The sequence below is a fragment of the Typopeltis vanoorti genome, chromosome 13, assembly GCF_054136105.1.
Source record: "Typopeltis vanoorti isolate ZY-2024b chromosome 13, IOZ_Tvanoo_1.0, whole genome shotgun sequence".
NCBI lineage: Eukaryota > Metazoa > Arthropoda > Arachnida > Uropygi > Thelyphonidae > Typopeltis > Typopeltis vanoorti.
The window spans coordinates 115,234,950-115,258,057 of record NC_143561.1 but is presented as its reverse complement, the minus strand read 5'-3'; the positions used below and the strand labels follow the sequence as shown (position 1 = coordinate 115,258,057).

Below are 23,108 nucleotides of genomic sequence, written 5' to 3'. Positions count from 1 at the left end.
CACGGAAATGTTTTTAATATACTGGATCCTTAGAAGAGAATTAGAAGAGAGGACACTGTGTCCTCTCTTCTAATTAAGGGTGGATGGTTCTAATGGTTCGTAACTTCTCTACTGCTTTGGAGTTGTAACCGTCGAGAATGGAAATTGAAATTTCTTTCTAAAGTGGATCATATGAATAACAAATAATATGTGGTCTCGAGAGAAGGCATTTAATAATTCCATATTTTTGTAAACGATGGTGATTGAAGTCTGATGGATATATCAACTCGAAAAGGATGCTTTATGAAAAACAGATGTTGATGGATAATTATCTTTTTTTTTCTGCTGTTCTTCGTCTGATCTACTTCAAAAAGAACTGTAACATCTGAATGAAAGAGCTAAGGATAGTTAGTTCCACCAGGGCTTATAGCATGCATGTTTCAACAGATATTACACCTTTGACCATTCCGTATCCCTAGTAAGAAGTATCATGCACTTTCCACGTAGTTTTGAGATTTTATTCCTGACGATGTCTCTTTGACAGAGTCAAATATATGATCTAATAAAGTGATACTTCATATACTGTATTCATTCCTCAATGCTGTATTCATTCTATTAAACCTTATGAGTTTAAAAACTACATAAGACTCAGTACTAGACTGTTTTTAAACACTATAGTATTTAGGCTTATGTGCTGAACAGACCATATTTTTGAGGCAACTCCAACAGCAGTGCGGTCCACTTCTGAAGAATATCATGCTATGAATTATTCAGAAAATCAGCTAACACCTTTTATTCCCTTACAGTGATTTTAAACACTATTTAAACACTATCTGACTTTTGGAGACGGAGTGGACAATTAAATTTCCAACATAGCCAATCAGAGATAGTGGCCCATGTCTATCACTAATTATAGGCGGCAAGGTTGTTTTAACTCTATCTACTTTTGAAGTCTGATGAGCGGTTCAATCTCCACCAAGAGTCTATCAGAGATAGTTGACCAAAGACTATCGCTAATTATACATGGTATCAGGTGAAGAGAGACGGCTGACATGTTGACCATTGCCACTTTAGTCTATATTCCTAACACTATATTTATTGTCTTAACCAGTGTGGTTTCTACGGTAGATTTTCTTGAATTTACTGTACGAAAATCCCGAATTTCCGCGAGAAAAATGTCGCTTGCCCATGCCAGAGATCGACTAACTCCGGAACCGGTCGTATAAAGGCCTAGAAAAGCTCCTCTAGTTGGCTAGTAGAATCGAACAGAGAACGCCCTTTTTTTCGGGAGGTAGACTCACATGCCACTTCCACTGAACTACACAGGCTATCTTACTTACTGAACTTTGACATCAATTTTGTCAAAACTTTTATCATTTGTACTCCTTGACTTGTAAGAGCCTCAATCGAATCTTAGTTATCCAGTCTAATAAACCAGTTATCAGCTAACACCTTTTTGTTCCCGCATAGGGAGTAGGCAAGGCCCTCTTAGCCCTATCTAACTTTTGGAGACTGAGTGGGCAGTTCAATCTCCACTGGTAGCCAATCAGAGATAGCTGGCCCAAAGCTATCACTAATTAATCGGTTAGTGAAGAAGACAGCTAACAAGTGCCGCCATCTCGTTGTCGCTAATCCTAATACAATATTTTTAATGTCTGAAAATAGTGTGGATTCGACGGCCGATTTTCTTGCGTTTCCGGGAGGAAAACCCGCTTTCCCAGAGATCGACTAACTCGGGAACTGGTCGAGAAAAGGCTAAGAAAATGTTCCTCTAGTCGGCGACTAGATTCGAATCCAAGTCTTTCGTCTGCGGTCAAACGGCGTAGAGTGCAAACGCCACTTCTACTGAACTACACAGGCTCTCCTTTTCTTTTTCCTGCAAAAGAAAAACTGGCTAGATATGACACACAGTATCATATTTATTTTTTATTAAGTGATACAATAATCGGCAAAATTTGCAACTGTGCTGTTTGGCTACTAGTGGAGGATGTTTAATGTACAGGAATATTTTGGGATACATTATGTAGTGTAGTATAATGAGGGTGGTCTCCCATCATGAGTTTCTTAGGACTTCATGGAGGTTCCACTTGGTAATCAAAATTTTATGTTCTTTACTTTCTAATATAACTAAATTGTGTAAGTACACCCTTTGTTAAAAAAAAAAAAAACCGAACTTTTCGAAAATAGAAGAAACCAGTGGCACCACATGTATCTTTTTGTTTTCGAACGCGGCAACCTTCATTAGTCAACTGTTTAACATTTGTTTCATTAGAAGCCGAGTTATTATTATTATTATTATTATTATTATTCCTGACACCTTCAAGGAGTTCGAAGACTCATCGCGGGAGGACACCTACAACTGTTTCAACTGATACAACTGTCTCAACCACTACACCGAGTCTCTACTACGAATTATCCCAATCAACGCCATCTACGGCCCACCTCCACCACCACAACTAGTATTTTTTGTCTGTAACTTGCGTGTGTTCTGAAGGGCCGATTTGTCTGTGTGGGAGATGAAAAACCCGCATACAAAGTGCCAAGAGGGACAGTGTGTTTTGACGAACGGTCGGAAAATGAGTTTCAAACAGAGAGCTGCGATTGACTTACTGTTGTGTTAAACTTGGTAAAAGTATTACCGAAACGTATCAAATGCTTCAAAAAGCATACGGTGATGAATGCTTATCCCGTACTCAAGTTTACGAGTGGTTTAAGCGATTTCAAAGTGGTCGTGAGACGCTTGAGGACGACAAAAAGCCGTTCGTCAAAACACACTGTCACTCTTGGCACTATAACTCGGCTTCTAATGAAACAAATGTCACAAACAGTTGACACAACACTAATGAAGGCTTTCGACAATGAAAAGATCCAACAAGTGGCGCCACTAGTTTCTTCTATTTTCGAAAAGTTCGGTTTCTTTTTGACAGAGGGTGTAATTTCCTTTCCCTGAAGGAAATAGCCGAAACTTTTATTTTTATATATAATAAATAAAGCTAACGAAAGTTTACCCGCGAGGGATAAACTGGCTAGACACACAATTACCAACAACAAAAACAACAACAACAGAAGTTTAGGGATCGATTGTGTAGTGTAGTGTAATGTAATGTAGCATAGTCTTCCCCCCCCCTCTGCTGTGTTTTCCAAGGAATACAATTTACAGTCATTTAAATCAAATGTAAACAAGTTCCTCCTCTCCCAACTCATTACCCATACACTGTAATAATGTACTGTAGTTAATCAACCAACCTCTTGTGTACCAGTGGCGGCTGGTGAAAGTTTTAAGTGGGGGTGCTGCATATACAAAATAAAAAATAAAATAAATTCTTTTTTTCCTAATCAGTAACCAATTTATTAATAAATAAATTATTATATTAAAAAATTGCTTTATTAAAAATATTTCACCTTCACCATGAACAAACACCAATAATAAAAGTTTATCTCACAATAATAAAGGTGGCATGCATACGATTTATCTGTAAGCAACACTGCCCAAACGAGCAGTGTCGGAATCACTTGTAACGTGCAATCACAAGCGCAAACAAATATCGGCGAGTCGAGCTGCAGTTGGCTGAACGTGATAATTCCGGCACTGCGTTAGATCGCAGTACATTTCTTTCGTAATCTAAAGCGTTAATTGAACAATTCTAATTATTAACTATTCAATCAATGTCAAAACATAAGCTGTAACGTTTAAAATGTTGTATTGCATTTATGTAATGTTGTAAGCATTGTTATTATTTATAAACACGAACAAAATTTAATTTTTTCATTTCATTTTTTCCTTGGGGATACTGCAGTGTCGCAGTGCTTATGTACGAGCCGCCACTGATGGGCACAATACTCCATGAGTGTCTTGGGTAATAATAATAAGTGTAGAGTGGTCCTCCATGAGGAGTCTCCTGGTTCTACGTGATAATCATAATTTATTTTATCACACCTCCACGGAGTCCAAAGACTCATCGAGGGGAGGCATCAACTCTACAGCTTTTCGTATCACTACTTTACCAACCTTCATCATCTAACACCAACGCCATCTACCGCCGACTACCACCACTAGCGATTTCGCAGACAATCACAAACATCCATGCCAACGCCTAATTCGAACCCGCAGCCTTTTGGCTGGAGAGCGGTACGCTAACCACTCGGCCAACGTTTTTTTACTTTCTAACGCTGTATAGCTAAATTGTCTGAGGTCTTTTCTTTCTCTGAAACAAATAAGTAAATTTTTATTTATTTTAATTAATTAATTTATTTATTTTTATTAAGTAATACAATAACATAATAAATATAAATACGATATGTTCATCAAGCCCTATCGGCAGAATTTCCAACTGTGCTGTTTGGCCACTAGTAGAGGATGTTTAGTACGCAGGAGCTTTCGTACGATCAGAAGATTCATTGAAATAAAAACAAAAAGGAAAGTTCATGTAACGTGTTGTGAAAAAGCAACGTAAAGCGTAATTAGTTTTCTTGTTTTTCACTGAAAATGTTCAGTCCTCGAGTTCGGTTAAAAATTACCCAAACGTTACGGGACATATACCGGTTACATTACGTTCACTGTCATGCTTATTGCAGTCTCATTCCAAAGTGCTATAAGTATAGTGGCACTTTACGAGGTATATTAGCCTCGAAACTTTGCGAATGTCGCAGTGTTACTACTTGGTCACCCCTTGCATCGGCATTCAACAGCAGACAGGAAAAGGAACTTCAGTTTGATTTATTTCAAGAAAAGACAGTATGCCGATTTTTGCAAAGCTTCATCTGTGCATTATTGATATGAACATAGTTAACTTGCTAATGATTATTATAGAACTAATTAAAAGAAACACGTATTAACCACAGTGAAAATTATTTAATTGTAAATATTTCATCTTTTAGGATGAAATATTTACAATTAAATAATTTTCACTGTGGTTAATACGTGTGTTTCTTTTAATTATGATCGCACCACAGGTTTCGTTATTTAAAAAAAAAATTATATTATAGAACTTTTCATATGAATGATTGGTTACTTTTATCTGTATTTTGATATATTATGAATGAACACAAAAATACTACTGAATATAGCAAAATTTATATACTGAAACGAAACGCTCAAATGCAGTGCGTGTGTGTGTGTGTGGTGGGGGGCGCTTACATAAATGAGCTTTGGCCTGTTAGTGGCTTTGTTTGGCGTCTCGATTCTGGAGATTGCTGCATCATGGAGAATTTTGCGGGTTAATTGTCCATTAATATGATATCCACTGCTAAACAAAATGCACTTATTTTAACTTTATAATAAAGTTATATTTCTATTTTTGACTGCAACAAATAAATAAAACCCCACAATATAAACAGAGACATTAATAACCAATTTATCTGCACCCAGTTATGAAAGTCTCGCACAGCTTTTCCACCTCGTTTGTTAGCATATGGATGAATCAGAAATAATACACAAGATGCATGGATGGTTTAGTGGGTTTATCTTAAAGGGTCTTAATTTTAGATGATATAGGCAGAAGAGCATAGTGTAGTTTTCATATGATTACTGCCAAATTAATAGTCCAAATTCTTGAACAGAATATAGCCAAGTTTTGACAGATATTGCACTGTTAGTATCCAAAGGAACATTATTCATTAAAATAGGCTGCCCAAAAAAAAAAAAAAAAAAAAAAAAAAAAATTAACCAAAATGTAACAAAATGCTGCTTTCTATGAAATGGTGTTATTTTCACTTTATGAAAATATATTCTTGGTTAGCATATCCGTGAAAATATTTTCACGCATATGCTAACCACTGGGCCAACCATAAGGTGTTCATTCTAAGAAGGTTAAAGAAATTTGTTATCTCAAGAAGAGAATTGGCCAGAGATTTTGGTGTTGTCAAAATTAAAACCACTGTTCCTATTTCCTATGCCTGAGGTACATCTGAAAAGATAGCCAATTAGGAACTCTGATCCGCTCTCCTTAGGATAAACTCCATCCCCTGACATATCCTGGAGTGTATGAAGTTCCATGCAACTGTGACTTGGCTTACTATGGACAGACAGGAAGATCTGTTAACATCTGCTTTGGAGGACAAAGGTGGAAATAAACAAATGTGTTTTATAGAATTCATATTGCAGTCTAATGGAATAATTTACAGCACAACAGAGAAATAATTAAACAAGTGTAATTGATTGTTTCTTATGTGTTTTTGCAAGTGTTGTTACAATTTGACCTTGTATTCTTGATGTCTCTTTGACTGAGATGAAATATTGAAATCAGTTAAACTTGTTAATTATTTTTCTTTATGCTGTAAATTATTCCATTAAAGTGCAACAAGAATGTAATCCAGCACATAAGCCTAAAGACTTGTGTTTATAGAAGTCGTTATAGGTCAACAGGATTATTTTTAGAGAGTCAGCCATGGTTATGACTCATTCTTCTAACTTGAAAAAATATGGTTGCATTAATTTCCCAAAACTTTGAGAGACTTTTTTTTTTTTTTTTTTTAAATCAACTAAATAGCTGTAATACTTATTTTTTACAACATTAGAGGTTGCCAAATTAGGACTCGAGATCTTTTGTAAATTACAATTTGAATTGTTTCACTTCTTTCACAGTGAATTGTTTCATTGTTGCATGTTAACTGTAATATGCAATGTGCTGAAGATGCTGATTTGAAATCCAGTGAACTATAAGCCAGTTAATAAACATCTTTTTTATAATTTAGTTGATTTGCTGTTGTAATATCCTTAAAATAAGTTACGAAAGATGTCGTTTAAGTTACAGCATATGGTGTTGTTTGATTTTGATGGTATATATCGGAACACAGAATTATAAGTAAATAATTATTTATTGACTTATTGCTGATATTTCGTTGCATCTTCAGAGCACAAAAACACAGTTTGTTACAGTATGCCAGACTACAACAACAACAAGGGACTAGTTTAACAAAATTGTAGCAACAACACAAAGACTGAAGTCCTAATTAGGCACTCTCTATCTAAAAATTTATATTTGTAAGAATAATTGTAAGGTTTTAATGGTATAACACACTACTAGTTTTGACTTTTGACAGCCTTCTTCAGGTGTCTTTTTAAAAATAGGAAACAGCAATAAAACACTGAAGTTTAAAAAACTGAGAAACACAGGAAAAAATTGCAGTACATAATTAACATGAAAAAACGTTGTAGTTATATTTAAGTTGTTCTTTCAATCGTGGCATTGTTTGGTGAGTGCATGCTTGCAGTCTCTCATGAACGCCAGTACTGAACAACAGCAGAATGGCTATCTGGGAGGTTGTAGCTCAAATTGTTATTTAAATGTTTATGATTAAGGATGATTTCTCTGGACCCCACAATTTTTCTTTCAAACTCATCATGGCAACGAAAAATGTTTTTGGATCTATCCCAGCAGACTGTGAATGATCCTGATGTTCATCATCGGGATTGTTCGAGAAAAGAACATGACTAGACAAGGCACTGCCGCATGTTCTTTTGTAAGAGATGTCTCTCTTATGCTTCTCTATACATAATTCAATAGATTTATCTGTTTGACCAAAATAAGGGATATTACAGTCACACCATATCTTGTACATGCCAGGATATTTCAGATTATGATGATGAGGCTTCGGATGGCTTACTAGAGAGCGGATTTTTGGAAGTGTAGTAAATAAAGTCCTGATGTTGTATTTCTTAAGAACTCGAGCTAAATTTTGAGAAACTGAACTGATGTATGGGATAGAGATATTACCCTTAATATTGGTTATTTCTTCAGTGCGGTGGCTAGGAGGATCTAGAAGGAATTTTTTAATTGTTCTATCAGAATATCCATTTTGTCTAAAGATATATGAGAGGTAATTAATTTCGTTTTGTAGTTCATCCAGGTCATTTAGAAGAGAGCGTGCTCTATGTCCTAAGGTAGAAAGTTGCAAGTTTTTGTGGAGGAAAATGATGGGACTGACTATGAGATATCTATTAATGTGTGTAAGTTTTCTATACATTGAAATTCTAAATTTTCCAGAGCAGCGGGACAGTTTTATATCCAGGAAAGATAGGGATTTGTCATATTCAAGTTCAGCTGTCAATTTTTAATATTAGGATGTTGATTATTGAGATGATCAAGAAAATCCATGAGAGAATTGTGGCCGTGGCTCCAAATAATAAAAATGTCATCCACATAATGTTTCCAAAGTTTAGGTTTAAACGAGAAGGATGATATAGCTTTTGTTTCAAAATCCTCTAAATAAATGTTTGCAAGAATAGGGGATAAAGGATTGCCCATCGCTAGACCTTGGTTTTGTTTATAGATGGTGTCTTGATATTGAAAGTAACCAGACTTAATGCAATGGGTCAGTAAAGCAAACTTTTTTTGGATAATTTGTCTTTTAGTAATATCAGTACTTCTTCCGTAGGGACATTTGTAAATAAGGAAACTATGTCAAAACTAGCTATGATGTCATTCTCGTTGATAGTTATATCCTTAATGTGTGATACAAAGTCCATGGTGTTGTTGATGAAAGATGAAGACTTGTTAGAAAAACATTTGAGGTATTTAGCAAGATGTTTAGAAAGTTTGAGAATCATTACCTTCCATAATTGGACGAAGAGAGATGTTTTCCTTGTGGATTTTAGGAACTCCATAAATATGGGATAAGCGGATAAAGAGAGCATAGAGAAAGGCGAATGTTGTTGCGAGAGAGTTGTTGTTTTTAATAAATTGTTGGTGCGATTTTGTAGTTCTCGAGTTGGATCTTCCTGAAGTATTGAATAGGTATTATTTTCAAGCAATTGAAGCATCTTATTATGGTAATCTTCAGAACTGAGGACAACTGTAGCATTGCCTTTATCTGCCGGTAATATTATTATATCTCTGTTGTTTTTTAGGCTTTTTATAGCCTGTCATTCAGCTGAAGAAATGTTATCTGTTGGAGGTTTTGCATTATTAATAATGCATATGGATTCAATACGTAGAAGTTTAGCATCTTGAGTAGGTAGGAATGAAGTGGCCTTTTCTATTTTGGCAAGGAGAGATTCTTTAGGAATAAATCTTGGCAAAGGAATAAAATTTAGACCTGCTGAGAATGCTTTTTTTGGTAATATATATATGTATGTATATATATATATTGTAGCAATAACACAAAGACTAAAGTCCAAAAAAAAAAAAATGAGAGAGAAAGCAGGTACTAGTTATGTCTTAAGATGACTGTCTCCCAAATCTTAGGCAAATTTATACAGCCATATTTGTTGAAATTCGGAGTATGTTTCCGGGCTTCTGTTGCTTCTAAGAACAATCTCTCTGACTTGTAAAAGTTTCTGTGCAGTACTTTTGTTTTCTTTCAGTTGATCCTGTGTGCAGGGGTATCCAAAAATTAAACAACATGAATGACGAACACATAAGCCTTTCTACAAGTTACAGCATATGGGTTTGGATATCAGGTTAGAATTGGATTGGATTGGCTCACTGATAGGTATCAGAGTTGTGTATAAGGAACAGTATCAAGGATAAAGGTTACTAGTGGGGTTCCTCAGGGCTCAGTATTGGGACCCGCATTGTTTAACCCAGGGTTTCTCAAACTTTGTTAGGTGTTCCGCAAGAAGTCTGGAATTTCATTTTAGTTTTCTAAGCATTTTTCATGAATAAATATTTTATAGTAGAAATATTCTGAGGAGAATAATATTCGTAAATATGTCGAAAAGCTCAGACCCAGAACACCTAATGACATCTGTGTATCGTTAATTTTCACACATCGAAACCTTTTAACATTTGGGAAAGGGAATACCGCTGTTTATGACATAAAAATTGCCTGCAAGAGGATTATAACAATGGGTGGCATCTCCTCTGTTCCCAAAACTGAAGGAAATGACATATGTGTAGCAAATAGTGACTAAGCGGCATATTTTTAAACATGGAAATATTCATGAATTATCGTTAATTTTCACACATTGAAATCTTTCAACAATTGGGAAAGAATACCACTGTTTATGACCGATCATAAAAATGGCCTGCAAGCCGATTACAATAATGGGCGCCGTGTTCTCAAAACTGAATGAAATAACATCTGTGTTGCAAATGTCAGTGACCAATCAGCAAGGAAGTATAAAGAACATTTTTCCACTGAAATTAAAGATCAAGGTAGTCTGTATCCGGTTCTCAAATCTATTAATACTGAATACTTTCTTCACAAATTCGCATTGCAGTATGTAAGTGCTTGTTCTGAAACCGGAGTGCCATGATTTTTTAAAAGTAATAGGAAAACAGATTTAAATTCTAATATGATTAAGAGACAAGGCACTTTGTTTAATTTTAATATTAAGAAATCTCTTGTTGAAGGTGTTTGTGACGGAACAGATAGTGAGTCATCTACCTCAAGCCTACAAAGATCTCCAGGATGTACAAAAGGAGGGGAAAACTATCAGCACACAGGGGAAAAAGTCTGCATTCACTTGTAAGTACTTATAATATAAATTTTTGGTGATCAGAATAGGATATGTCAATGAAAATCAGCACAAATTAATTTAATGATGGTTTAATTGATGTTTAATTAATTATTATTAATATTTAATTATTAATTAATAATAAAAATCAGCTAAATTACCAATTAATTATTAATTAATACATTACAAAATAACCAAGGTGTTCCGTGAAAATTTCAGGATTTGTGAAGTGTTCCATCATAGAAAAAGTTTGAGAAACCCTGGTTTAACCTTTACATCAGTGATACTGTCAATGGATTGCAGAGAGATATTCAGTTTTTTGCAGATGATGTGAAGCTGGGAAAGATATTAGTAATAGTGCCAATGTAGTAGCCCTTCAGGATTATTTGAATAAGCTGGACAGACAGGCAGACAAAATGGAAGGGAGAAGGGTGTCAGTTTAATGCAACTAAATGTAAGGTCTAGAAATTTGGAATCTATTGGTGAGAAGCTGTATGCAATGTTATAGAAACTGTATTATATTAAGTGGAAGAGGCAAGGGACCTTGGGGTGTTTAGAAATTTGAAATTTAAAGGACATATTGCAAAAGTAGTGAAGGCAATTCACAGAATAACTTAAATACTGAAAAGGACTTTGACCAACAGAGATAGAAAAGTGATGATTGCATTGTATTACACCCTTATCAGACCACATCTGGATTATTGTGCTCCAAGTTTGTCTCCAGTATTTTAAGGAGATAAATTAACCTTGGGTGGCGGGTGCAAAGACAGATAACAAAAATGACATCAGAACTGTACAATGTTAGCTATGAGGATAGACTAAGGATATGCAGACTGTAGAGTTTGGTTGATAGATAAAGGAGAGGTGATATGATCAAGGTATTTAAACTCTTGAGGGGTAGTTAAAGGATCGACACTAGGGAGTTCTTTCACATAGAAGATCAAAAGGAAAAGGAAGATCAAGGGGCCATCCATGGAAGTTACAAATCGAAGTGGTAGAGGGTGAAGAATGGCTTTTTTTTTCTTAGGGTGTTTAGATTGTAGAATGCATTCCTTGATAGGATGATGAGAGCACAAACAGTGGATGAGTTTAAGGAATTGGTATGATAGACTGTGCTGTTTAAGATGAGCATTCCACGATTGTTTGTATACACATAACCAATAATATCATGTTTTATTGTAATGAAACAATGATCAAAACTCTTATTAGAATTTTATCAGTTATTGAAACTGTCACAATAAAAAAATGTTGCATAGATATAAAAAAATAAAAAAATGGTGCATAGCTAATAATTTGCCAAGGAGATTAAAAACCTGGCCAAGCCACTGGAAGAAAAGTAGGTGATGTTACATGTAAAGAAGTTACCTGTAAATAAAATCTCTGGCATGCTCTCCCACAAGTTGTTAGAGGTGTCACATAATAATAATAATAATAATAATTTTTTTTAGATTGAAGTTTTTCTTTGTGTTTTACTAGGGACTGTTTGGATATGAAGAACTCATTGATCCTCATGGCTTTTATCTCCTAAAAGAAAATGCTGAGATGAAAACCCAAGCATTGGTAAATGAAGCTTTAAGTCCATGCCGTTCTAGGAAAATGGTCCAGATATTTGATGAACTGTCAGATACTCTGTGCAAAGTTGCAGATCTGGTAAGTGACATTTTTTAAATAATATATTTCTTCTTAAGTGTAGCTGCTGTTTTGTTAATTGTTAATATTATGACTTCATGATATGAAATTTATATCTGCCTCTAGCAAAAATTCTTATTTCAACCTGTTGTTAAATACAGTAAGTTTATTACATGTCTGTAGTCAAGTTAATAATAGAAAAGTCTCAGTATAATATGGTTTTCTTTTTTTTTCCCACAGGAAGTAGCACTTGGGTAAATAATATTGTAGATTTATCAATTTCACCTTATTAATAAACAACATACAATGGTGGTTAATCTTAACATGGAGAGATCCACTGCGGAATGAGTGGCAGAATTTTTGTTGATCACTTCAGAGACCTCCACATAGTGAAGTTAAGTGTTAATAACCATGTCCACTAATTTTGCAAAAACTGGGATGAGAGTAATTGGAAAAGTAGTTTAATGGTCATATTTTCTCACTTTTTTGAAATGGATTGAATATAGCCTTGTTTCTTGCTACAGGGTAAGGTCATTGTAAAAATATTGGATGTGTGTTATTCTGAAGCACAAACTTTCAAGCTCCAGAATTTACCAGGATATTTTTACAACTTATAAAAACTTTGTGTTTTTACATGAAAACTGGAGAAAAAGATATCTTTGAAGTATGGAGTAATTACTTCGAAAAATCGCTAAATGAAACAAGCAGTGACAGCACAGTGGTAAAAAAATACTGAACAGGGATGCAGTCAGGAATACATATCCATACTTGAAGTAGGAGAAACCATCAAAGTCCTGAAATGTGGAAAGACAGCAGGAGTAGATGATATTTGGCCAGAAATGCTCAAGTATGGAGGTATAAAAGTCTTACATTGGCTGCACTGCATAGTTCAGAAGGCCTGGACAGAGGGATGAATTCCTGATGATTGGAGTAGAGCTCTCATAGTACCAATATATAAAAAGGGAAATAAGTGGCTGACTGAATAGTTTGGAAGGCCTGGACAGAGGGACAAATTCTGAATGATTGGAGTAGAGCTCTTGTAGTACCCATATATAAAAAGGAAAATAAAACTGAATGTGAGAATTACAGAGGTATTTCTCTACTGAATGTTCATGGTAAGATTTATGCCAGTATACTTAAGAAACGGTTGAGAAGGATTGTGAAAGAGAAGCATGGTGAAGAACAAGCTAGATTCAGGCCAAATAGAGGCTGCCAGGATCAGATGTTCACTTTACAACAAATAGTTAAGAAGTCATGGAAATATAACAAAGATCTGTATTTAAGTTTTGTAGATCTGGAAAAAGCATATGACAAGGTGCCAAGGAAGAAGGCTATTCAAAACACTACAGTTATATGGTGTCAAATATCGTTTGATATTTGACACCATACAACATTATATCAAACGGTACTTAGTCTTTATTTGAGTTGTAAGTCAGCAGTTAGAATTGAAGTACAGGGAGATGGTTTAATGTAAAATCTGGTGTCAGACAAGGATGTACATTATCCCCTCTGTTATTCATTATCTATATGGATCACATTATGAAGGAAAGTGCCATTAAACCTGATATCAAAATTGGAAATGTTAATCTCAGCTCTGCTTTATGCAGACATGTTATACTTCTAAATAAATCTGCTACAAGTCTGCAAGATTCCTGACTAAATTGAATAACTGTTGTAATATATATGGTATGAAGGTCAGCAATAACAAGACAAAGCCAATGAAAATATCAAGTGCATTGTGAATGGAGAACCTATAGAACAAGTAAAACATTTCAGCTACTTAGGCACGATCTTTAGTGAAGATAGTAAATTAAATATGGAAATAGACAACAGAATTAACAAAACTGGTATGGTAGGAAGTCAGTTGAATTAATTTATATTTGGAATAAGAGAGAAATTAGTCAAAACACTAAATTAGCTGTATACAAGACAGTCTTCAAACCAATTTTAACTTATGGATATGAGAACTGGATCAGAAGTAAAACACTTGACCAAAGACTAGAAACCACAGATATGAGAGTTCTGAGAAAGATTACGTGCATGAACAGATATCATCAATGGTAGTATCATATTAAAAATGAGGATATTATAAAAGAACTTGACATTGTCAGCATCCAGGAATGCATTAACAGAGCTAATCTCAGGTGGTATGATCACTTTAAACAGAATGGGAGAAGAAGGATTAGCAAAACAAGTGGTCTCTGCCAGTTTGGCAGAAAAAAAGACCCAGAGGTTGACCAAGATATAGGTGGATTGATACAGTAAAAAGTGACTTAGAAGATAGAAATATAATATCTGATTATGTTAGAGTCTTGACAGGTAACAAACTGATCTGGAGAAAAATTATAGATAGGAAGTTAGTAATGATGTAAATTTTTCATGTAGTACTATCATATCTTGTACATCCCTTGAGGGTACATGGCAGGAATTTGATAATGATGTTTTTACAACTAGAAAATTCATTGATAATATTCAAGCTATTTAATATTATTGTGGTCTTTCTGGTGAATGACCAAAGATGGCATATAGTGGGCTCTTTTTGGTATAGTGGTAATGATTTACTTTGGTCACCTGTGCAGAAGCTAGAGGAAGAAGAATGGTGTCAGGGGCAGTTGGCTTTATTTTTGGGAATTGGTATGCTGGTACAGTTTATACATGAAAGAGGTGAAAGTAGGATTAGTAGAAGTTGCATGCTGTGGCTTTCTCAATGGTCTAAAAGGCATGACTGCATCTGAGCTAGATGCAAATTTTATACATTTTGCTCTTTCAGAGTTGGACTTATTGGTTTCTTGCATCACTGGTGAACTTCAGTGCTGCTGAGTACAAAACAGGAGTTTTGTATGCTGAATTTTTTTGCTAGGTTTAGCATTGAAAAATCGAAGTTTGGATGGTGGGCTGGGATTTTATGTGTTATGGGAAATAAAAAACCTTTATTCTAGCAAAAGTTATTTTGGTTTGCATTTGAAGATAACTGAAATACTTTCAATCTCACTGATCAACTGCCGAGTTGGTCATTGAAATTGAAAAAAAGGGAATACCAGTTTCAGTTGTTGGGAAAAGATGATCTCACTGTTTGATGATAACCTACAGAAAATCAAGCTTTAGAGATAAACATTCAAAGAGATCAGGGTGATTATCTGACATTGGAGAATAATAAGTGCAGCAAATGCAACAGATTGTGTGCCAGAGAAGATTTAAAAGAGAGAATTCTGTTTGGCATTCTGTGGCATAAGATCTCAGCTTTGATCAATACAGAAGTATCATTGTTGTGACACAGTACCAGGTGGACAGTGATGGGCTTTGCTATCAGTTTAGATATTTCTAGAAATAGCAGGTTGGGTTTAGATGGAAAGATTGAAGGAGCACAAGCCATGGAAAGATTTGGAGAAACTAGTGCAGCTGAGTGTATTACTTTCTGTGAAGTATACTCTTTGACCATTTTCAAGATGAACTATGAGATCTATGATGGTTGGATGGTGCTCATGAATATCAAAACATAAAATCTGCCAAACGGCTTCAGAGGTACTGATCTATCGTCTGCTTTGGTATGGATCTACTTCGCTACGTTCATTTTGCAAACAAATTGTTGCTTGGTCTGAGCCCATGTTAATATACATATTTGATGGCCAGAACTGCAAATTTCAACATTTATGTGTGCATTAAAAGTTCACAACAAAACCGAGTTATAAGACACTATATGATGATTATCAATTTCAAAAGTTCCTTGGCTGTTGTGTGTAGTAGCAATTCAGCCACTATTGGAAGGAGCGCGTTGATGATATCGTGAATACCCATCCTCATCTGTTTGAGTTTCATTAAGAAATTATCTTGGATATCTCTTTGTGCACTTTCATACATGGTGAGTTTTGATGAACAGGTCCGCATGAACCATGTATCATATGTTTTGTTGTGATATCAAACAGTTCTTTGTCACATTGAGAAGGTATCTCGTTGCTTATAATGAAATTGATTTCATGATTCCTGATTTCCTTCAAGTCAAATCAATATGTAAGCTTGTAGCAATCCCGTTTTTAACCATTCTACTTACTACATATAGCACTTCCATGTTCCAAAAATCTTGCATTGTGATGCGATTCATCAATTTCGTCAGCTTACCAGTGAAAAATTCTTGCAATGATGTCGTGCCTGTCATAGGTCTTGTTACTCAATAGAAAATTTTCAAAAATCTCTGGCTAATTACTGTTGCATGTGAAAGTAATGAAAAGGTCAGCTTCAATTTATCTTGAGTCTTTTCATAGAAATAATGGGGGTTTCCCACGAGAGAAGGCAATATTTGCATTTGGCCAATGTTTAAGGCATTTTCATCAGTGCACAATGCATCATGGAGATGTATATCATTTTCTACTCGAAGTTTACTTTGGTTTAAATATATGTATGTGAGACGCTCAGACTCAGTTTTAGCATATGCGTCAACCAAGTATTTGATTGATGAGTTGACCATATCTATGTAGTGGATTTAAATTTTCCATCCATACCATCATGTGATATGTATAAAAATTCAAAATTGGGATACGACACCAAATACGACTCCACTTCCTGGGTTCATTTGTGGTAATTCAATGCAATATCTCATATACCTGTTTCAGTCTGTTATCACAGCCATGTAAGATTGTCTTTGTGCCTAAATTCTTGCCGAGTAATGATAGCCGCTACTTCATTAACTTTGAACACATTGAATCTGCCTGCATGATATCCTGTCAGTACTCAGTTTGTATGTATTAATTTTGCAGTCTTAGTTCTTGTACATTATTAGCATTCTCTATGGCTGACTTAAAAGTTTGTGTGTGTATATATATAAATCAAATTATATGTGTAAATATCAAATGCAATTTTTGAGTTCAACCCTCTGATCTGTCTACAATGGAAAGCTGATTGTTCGTGTAGGTTTTGAAAGAAATAAATTTGTAAAAATTTATGATCATTTGGTTCGACTGTGCTTAAGGGTCAAAGCTGTATAACTGAGAGGAGACCTTCACATAGCCTTTAAAGGAATGCGGAGAACCGACCAGGGCTTCTGACCTAATGTCCAATCCTCACCTTCTCGTGGTGCACCCTGTTGGGTATTTACTTGGATACTGAACGGACGAGGATGGGCTGGCAATTTGGGATTTAGCCGACCAAATTGTATTCTTATTGGTTAAACCAAAATATAGAATGATGGTACAACATGACAAAATTTCATGCCGGCTGGGGCGTCGCCCGGTTAAACAAGGCCCCCGTTGTTTTCGCCAGGGAACCAGGGCGAACAGCGAAAAGTCAGCTACTGGAACAAATTCTAAAATAAACCCCAACTCAACATCACCAGAGTTAAAGATCGGTACTATCAACGTAAGAAACCTGAATGGCAAAGAAATGGAGCTAGCTGAGGAATTAGATAAGTACCAGATAGACATAATAGGGGTGACTGAAACAAAAAAAGACCAAAACTTGTGAGATCTTTCTGAGCAATAAATACAAAATGTTATATTCAGGCAATGACAATCAAGGAAAAGAAGGAGTAGCCATAGTATTCAACACAAAATATGAGGCTAATCTTCTTGAATGGCAGTCAGTCTCAAGTAGAGTAATGTGGGCAAATATGAGAATGGGGAACTGGACAGTGAGACTTATTTGTGTACCTATGGTCCCACAGAAGGTTCTACTAAGGTAGAAGTGGAGGAATTTTTTGATGCTTTAGAAAAATCAACTGACACAATGAAAAATGAAAAGTTGGTCCTTGTTGGGGATCTAAATAGCAGAGTAGGAAATAATTGTGAGACATACAAAAATATTTTGGGAAAATTTGGAGAAAAGAGCAAAGCTAATAATAATGGCAAATATCTGTTGGATTTCTGCTCAGGACATGGACTGGTTATTGCTAACACCATGTTCCAACATAAAAATGTGCACAAATTCATATGGAGAGCAGAGGCTAGGAATAAGAAAAGTCTCATTGACTATGTTATTGTTGATAGTGATGTTTTCTCCCTGGTGCAGGACACCAGAGTGTACAGAGGATTTGAAATTGGAAGTGATCACTATTTAGTCTTAAGCAGGATAAAATTGAATTTCATATTGAAAAGAATAACATGTAAGAAAGTTTTAAAGCGAATAAAAGTTGAGCAGCTCTCAGATGTGAGCTGTAGACTAAAATACACAAAGATTATTGAAGAAAAAATGAAAGAGTTTGAGAACAGGAATCAAACCTTGGAGATTCAGTGGCAAACTCTGAAGAAAACATTGATTGATTCTGCCAGAGAGGCATGTGGTGAGGTTGTTTGTAAGGATAAAAAAATCAGAACTCCCTGGTGGACACAGGAGGTTAAAGAGGCAGTGAAGGAAAAGAAGAAAGCATACCAAAAGTTCCTGTCAAATAAGTCAGCTTGTGCTCTTAGAGAATATAGAGACAAATGCAAGAATGCTAAACACTGTGTAAAACTAGCTAAACAAAAGTCATGGGAGGACTTTGGCAAGAATATGGAAAATAAATATCAAGAACGTGGCAAAATATTCTGGAGGTTGTTGAAGAAGCTTAAGAATGGAGGAAAGAGTGCTATAAAAGGAATTAGAGATGATAAAGGTGACATGAAAACGGGAGAAAAAGATATCCTTGAAGTATATGAAGATATCCTTAATATAAGGCATCAAGTTAGGGTTAGGGATAATGGGGGTCTTAAATTCATGTACACTAATACTAGGAGTATTAGGAACAAGAAGGAAGAGTTTTTGGCCATGGTTGGCACTTCCAGACCACAGATTATAGGTATTAGTGAAACATGGCTGACTGTAGATGATATAACTAGTGGGATTGAATGTGATGGGTATAGTGTGTTCAGGAATGACAGAGAGAATAAAATGGGGGGAGGAGTATTGTTGATGATAGCTGATGAGCTACAGCCAAGGAGAATAGAAGTTGAATTGCAAGATAGAGAAAAGAGCACATTTGAGGCCATTTGGTGTGAGATTGTGGCTAGCAGAACTAAATATACAATTGGGTGCTGCTATAGACCAGGTGATGGAAAAGATGGTGGTGACAGTATGCACAAGCAAATAGAAGAAATGGGTGGAAGGAGGGTGATTATTATGGGAGATTTCAACTATGGTCGCATTGATTGGAGTGAGGAGAGGACACACGGGAGGAAGGAACTGGATTTTATGCGGTTATTAAGGGATAACTATCTGCGACAGCATGTAATGGAAAATACTAGGGGTCAGAGAGTGCTTGACCTAGTAATTACATCTGAGGATTTGGCTGTAACAAATATGACCACATTGCCACCAATCGGTGAGAGTGATCATAGGGTCTTGACTTGGGAGGTGGCTAAAGGTGTAGAATTTTCAATTAAGACAGGGTACATATGGAATTATCGGGCTGGAAAGTATGACAAGCTTAGGAGTTTGATTGGCTCAGTGCCATGGCATGTACAACTGCAAGGACTAGAAGTTGATAGTGCATGGGAGGTAGTTAAGAAGTGCTTGCATGAAGCAATGGCTGACTGTATACCTAGAGTCCAAATAATAAATCAAGTAGGGGTTAAATGGATGAATAACACCATTAAGCTTGAGTTGCAAAAAAAGAAACAACTATGGAGGGAATTTAAGGAGAAGGGTGACCGGCAGGCACATGAACGGTATAAAGCGCAGGCCAGAAGGGTGACGAGTGTGGTAAGAATAGCAAAAAAGGATTACGAAAGAACATTGGCCATGCAGGCTAAAGAGAATCCTAAACAGTTTTTTAGATATGTAGCAAGTAAAAGGAAAAATGTACATGGCAGATTGATTTTGAAGAATGCCGATGGTAGGGAGGTAACTGAATCAGTTGAGATAGTTGAGTTACTGAGTGAGCACTTTGCAAAAGTATATCATCCAGGTGGTGACATTGCAGAAACGAATAAACCAGTCGATTATACGGGAATTGTGGTTAATGAAGTGGAGGTGAGTAGCCTATTGCATAACCTCAATGTCAATACATCTGTGGGATTGGATGGTATACCAGCTCGTGTTGTACGAGAAGCAGCTAAAGAATTGTCAGTACCCTTGACCATTTTGTTTAATTTGAGTCTCGGGTCTGGGTTAGTCCCGAGCGGGTGGAAAGAAGGGAAAATAGTTCCACTGCATAAAGGTGGTTCCAAGACTGCTGTTGTAAATTACCGACCGATTAGCATATCAGGAATCATTGTCAAGGTCTTAGAGAAATTAGTCAAGAAAAGAATACAGGATTGGATAGATGAAAATGGGATATTGTATGGGGGACAACATGGTTTTGTGAAGGGTAGATCATGCCTGAGTAACTTGCTTACGTTTTATAACACAGTGACGGCTGAACTGGATAGGGGTAATGGGTTTACAGTGATACTACTGGACCTTGCCAAGGCCTTTGATAGGATACCACATGGAACCCTAATCAGTAAACTGGAGCAGATGGGTATAGATATAGGGTTGGTGAGATGGATAAGAGGGTGGTTGAAGGAGAGATATCAAAGAGTGGTTTATTCAGGAGTGGAGTCTAAAAGACGTCTTGTGACTAGTGGAGTGCCACAGGGCTCTGTTCTTGGACCACTGCTTTTCAATTTGTTCATCAATGATATTGGAAAGGATCTGAGAGGAAGTGTTCACTTGTTTGCTGATGATGCAAAGTTGGGTAGAGCAATTGTGAGTGCACAGGATGTCAAAATTTTACAGGATGATTTGGATAGTTTGGAGGACTGGGCTAGTAAAAATGGATGTCAATTTAATGTGGCAAAGTGTAAGGTTATGCACTTTGGGGTGAAAAGAATAGCAGCAGTATATCGCATTGGTGGAACCGTACGCCAGGAGATTGATGAGGCCAGGGATTTGGGAGTGTTGGTGGATAGGGAGTTGAAGTTTAGGGGGCACATTGCAAAAGTAACTAAAACAGCTCACCAAATCACTTGGCTTCTGAAAAATACTTTAACATGCAGAGACGAACAAGTTGTTGTTCCTCTGTATCGAGCCTTGATAAGACCCCATCTGGACTTCTATGCCCATCTATGGGCACCAGGGTTTCTTCGTGATGGGGAGGAAGTGGAGAGGGTCCAGAGACGAGTGACCAAGATGATAGCAGGTCTGTGGAATGAACCTTATGAGAATAGGTTGAAGATTTGTGGGTTGCAGAAATTGGACGATAGGCGAAGGAGGGGTGATATGATTGAGACATTCAAATTACTGAACGGTTTTTATAAGATTGATCCAGAAGATATTTTTGAAAATATGACTGGTGGTGGGAGGACTAGGGGCCATGCATGGAAGCTGGGCAAGAGCGTGGTTGACAAGGGTGTTAGAGCTAGGTTCTTCACTTGGAGAGTGGTAAATGAGTGGAATAAGCTTCCAGAGTCTGTTGTGGGTGCTACGACCGTGAATGAGTTCAAGGCAAGGTATGATAGATACTGTGTGAATGTTGAATAGTTGTTCTTGACATGATGTTAGGGCCTCCCTCGATGAGTCTGTCGACTCCTTGGAGTTTCCCGGAACAATAATAATAATAATAATAATTGAAGTATGGAGTAATTACTTTGAAAAACTGCTAAATGAAACAAGCAGTGATGACAGCACAGTGGTAGAAAACACTGACCAGGCATGCAGTCAGGAATACATATCCATACTTGAAGTAGAAAAAGCTATCAAAGGCTTGAAATGTGGAAAGGCAGCAGGAGTAGATGATATTCGACCAGAAATGCTGAAGTATGGTGGTATAAGAGTCTTACAGTGGCTGCACTGCATAGTTCAGAAAGCCTGGGCAGAGGGACGAATTCCCGATGATTGGAGTAGAGCTCTCATAGTACCCATATATAAAAAGGGAAATAAAACTGCATGTGAGAATTACAGAGGTATTTCCCTACTGAGTGTTCCTGGCAAGATCTATGCAAGTATACTTGAGAAACGGTTGAGAAAAATTGTGGAAGAAAAGCTTGGTGAAGAACAAGCTGGATTCAGGCCAAATAGAGGCTGTCAGGATCAGATCTTCACTTTACGACAAATAGTCGAGAAAGCATGGGAATATAACAAAGATCTGTATTTAAGTTTTGTCGATCTGGAAAAGGCATATGACAAGGTGCCAAGAGAGAAGCTATTCAATACGCTGCAGTTATATGGTGTCAATGGGGGATTATATCAAGCAATACTTAGTCTTTATTTGAGTTGTAAGTCAGCAGTTAGAATTGAAGGAAGTACAAGAAGATGGTTTAATGTTAAATCTGGTGTGAGACAAGGATGTACATTATCCCCTCTGTTATTCATTATCTATATGGATCAAATTATGAAGGAAAGTGGTATTAAACATGATATCAAAATTGGAGATGTTAATGTCAGCTCTTTGCTTTATGCAGATGATGTTATACTTCTAAATAAATCCGCTACAAGTCTGCAAGATTCTCTGACTAAATTGAAATGCTCTTGTAATAGATATGGTATGAAGGTCAGCAATAAAAAGACAAAGACAATGAAAATAGGCAGAATCATTGAAAATGTCAACTGTGTTGTGAATGGAGAACCTGTGGAACAAGTAAAACATTTCAGCTATTTAGGCACGATTTTTACTGAAGATGGTAAATTAAATATAGAAATAGACAACAGAATCAGCAAAGCTGGTATGGTGGGAAGTCAATTGAATAAATTCATATGGAATAAGAGAGAAATTAGTCAGAACACTAAATTAGCTGTATACAAGACAGTGTTCAAACCAATTTTAACTTATGGATCTGAGAGCTGGGTCAGAAGTAAAACACTTGACCAAAGACTAGAGACTTCAGATATGAGAGTCCTGAGAAAGATTATAGGCGTGAACAGATGGCATCAATGGCAGTATCATATTAAAAACGAGGATATTAGGAAAGAACTTGACATTGTCAGCATCCAGGAATTCATTAGCAGAGCTAATCTCAGGTGGTATGGTCACTTAAACAGAATGGGCGAGGAAAGATTAGCAAAACAAGTGTTCTCTACCAGGTTGGCAGGAAAACGATCGAGAGGAAGACCAAGATATAGGTGGATTGATACGGTACAAAGTGCTTTAGACGATAGAAATATAAGATCTGATAATAATGGAGTGTTGACAAGTAACAGACTGATTTGGAGGAAAATT

The 23,108-nt window shown here is 36.3% G+C and overlaps 1 protein-coding gene across 1 annotated transcript in view; it reads left to right on the top strand.

The window, feature by feature from the left end:
* Positions 1-4,335: 4,335 nt before the first annotated feature.
* Positions 4,336-23,108, top strand: part of LOC150100483 (mitochondrial intermediate peptidase) — a 225,233-nt gene continuing 206,460 nt past the window's right edge. Inside the window, exons 1-2 of the mRNA XM_090402664.1 lie at positions 4,336-4,714; positions 11,855-12,028. Coding sequence (XP_090258790.1) covers positions 4,466-4,714; positions 11,855-12,028 — 423 coding nt within the window. The 5' untranslated portion in view covers positions 4,336-4,465. The remainder of the gene's footprint in view (positions 4,715-11,854; positions 12,029-23,108) is intronic.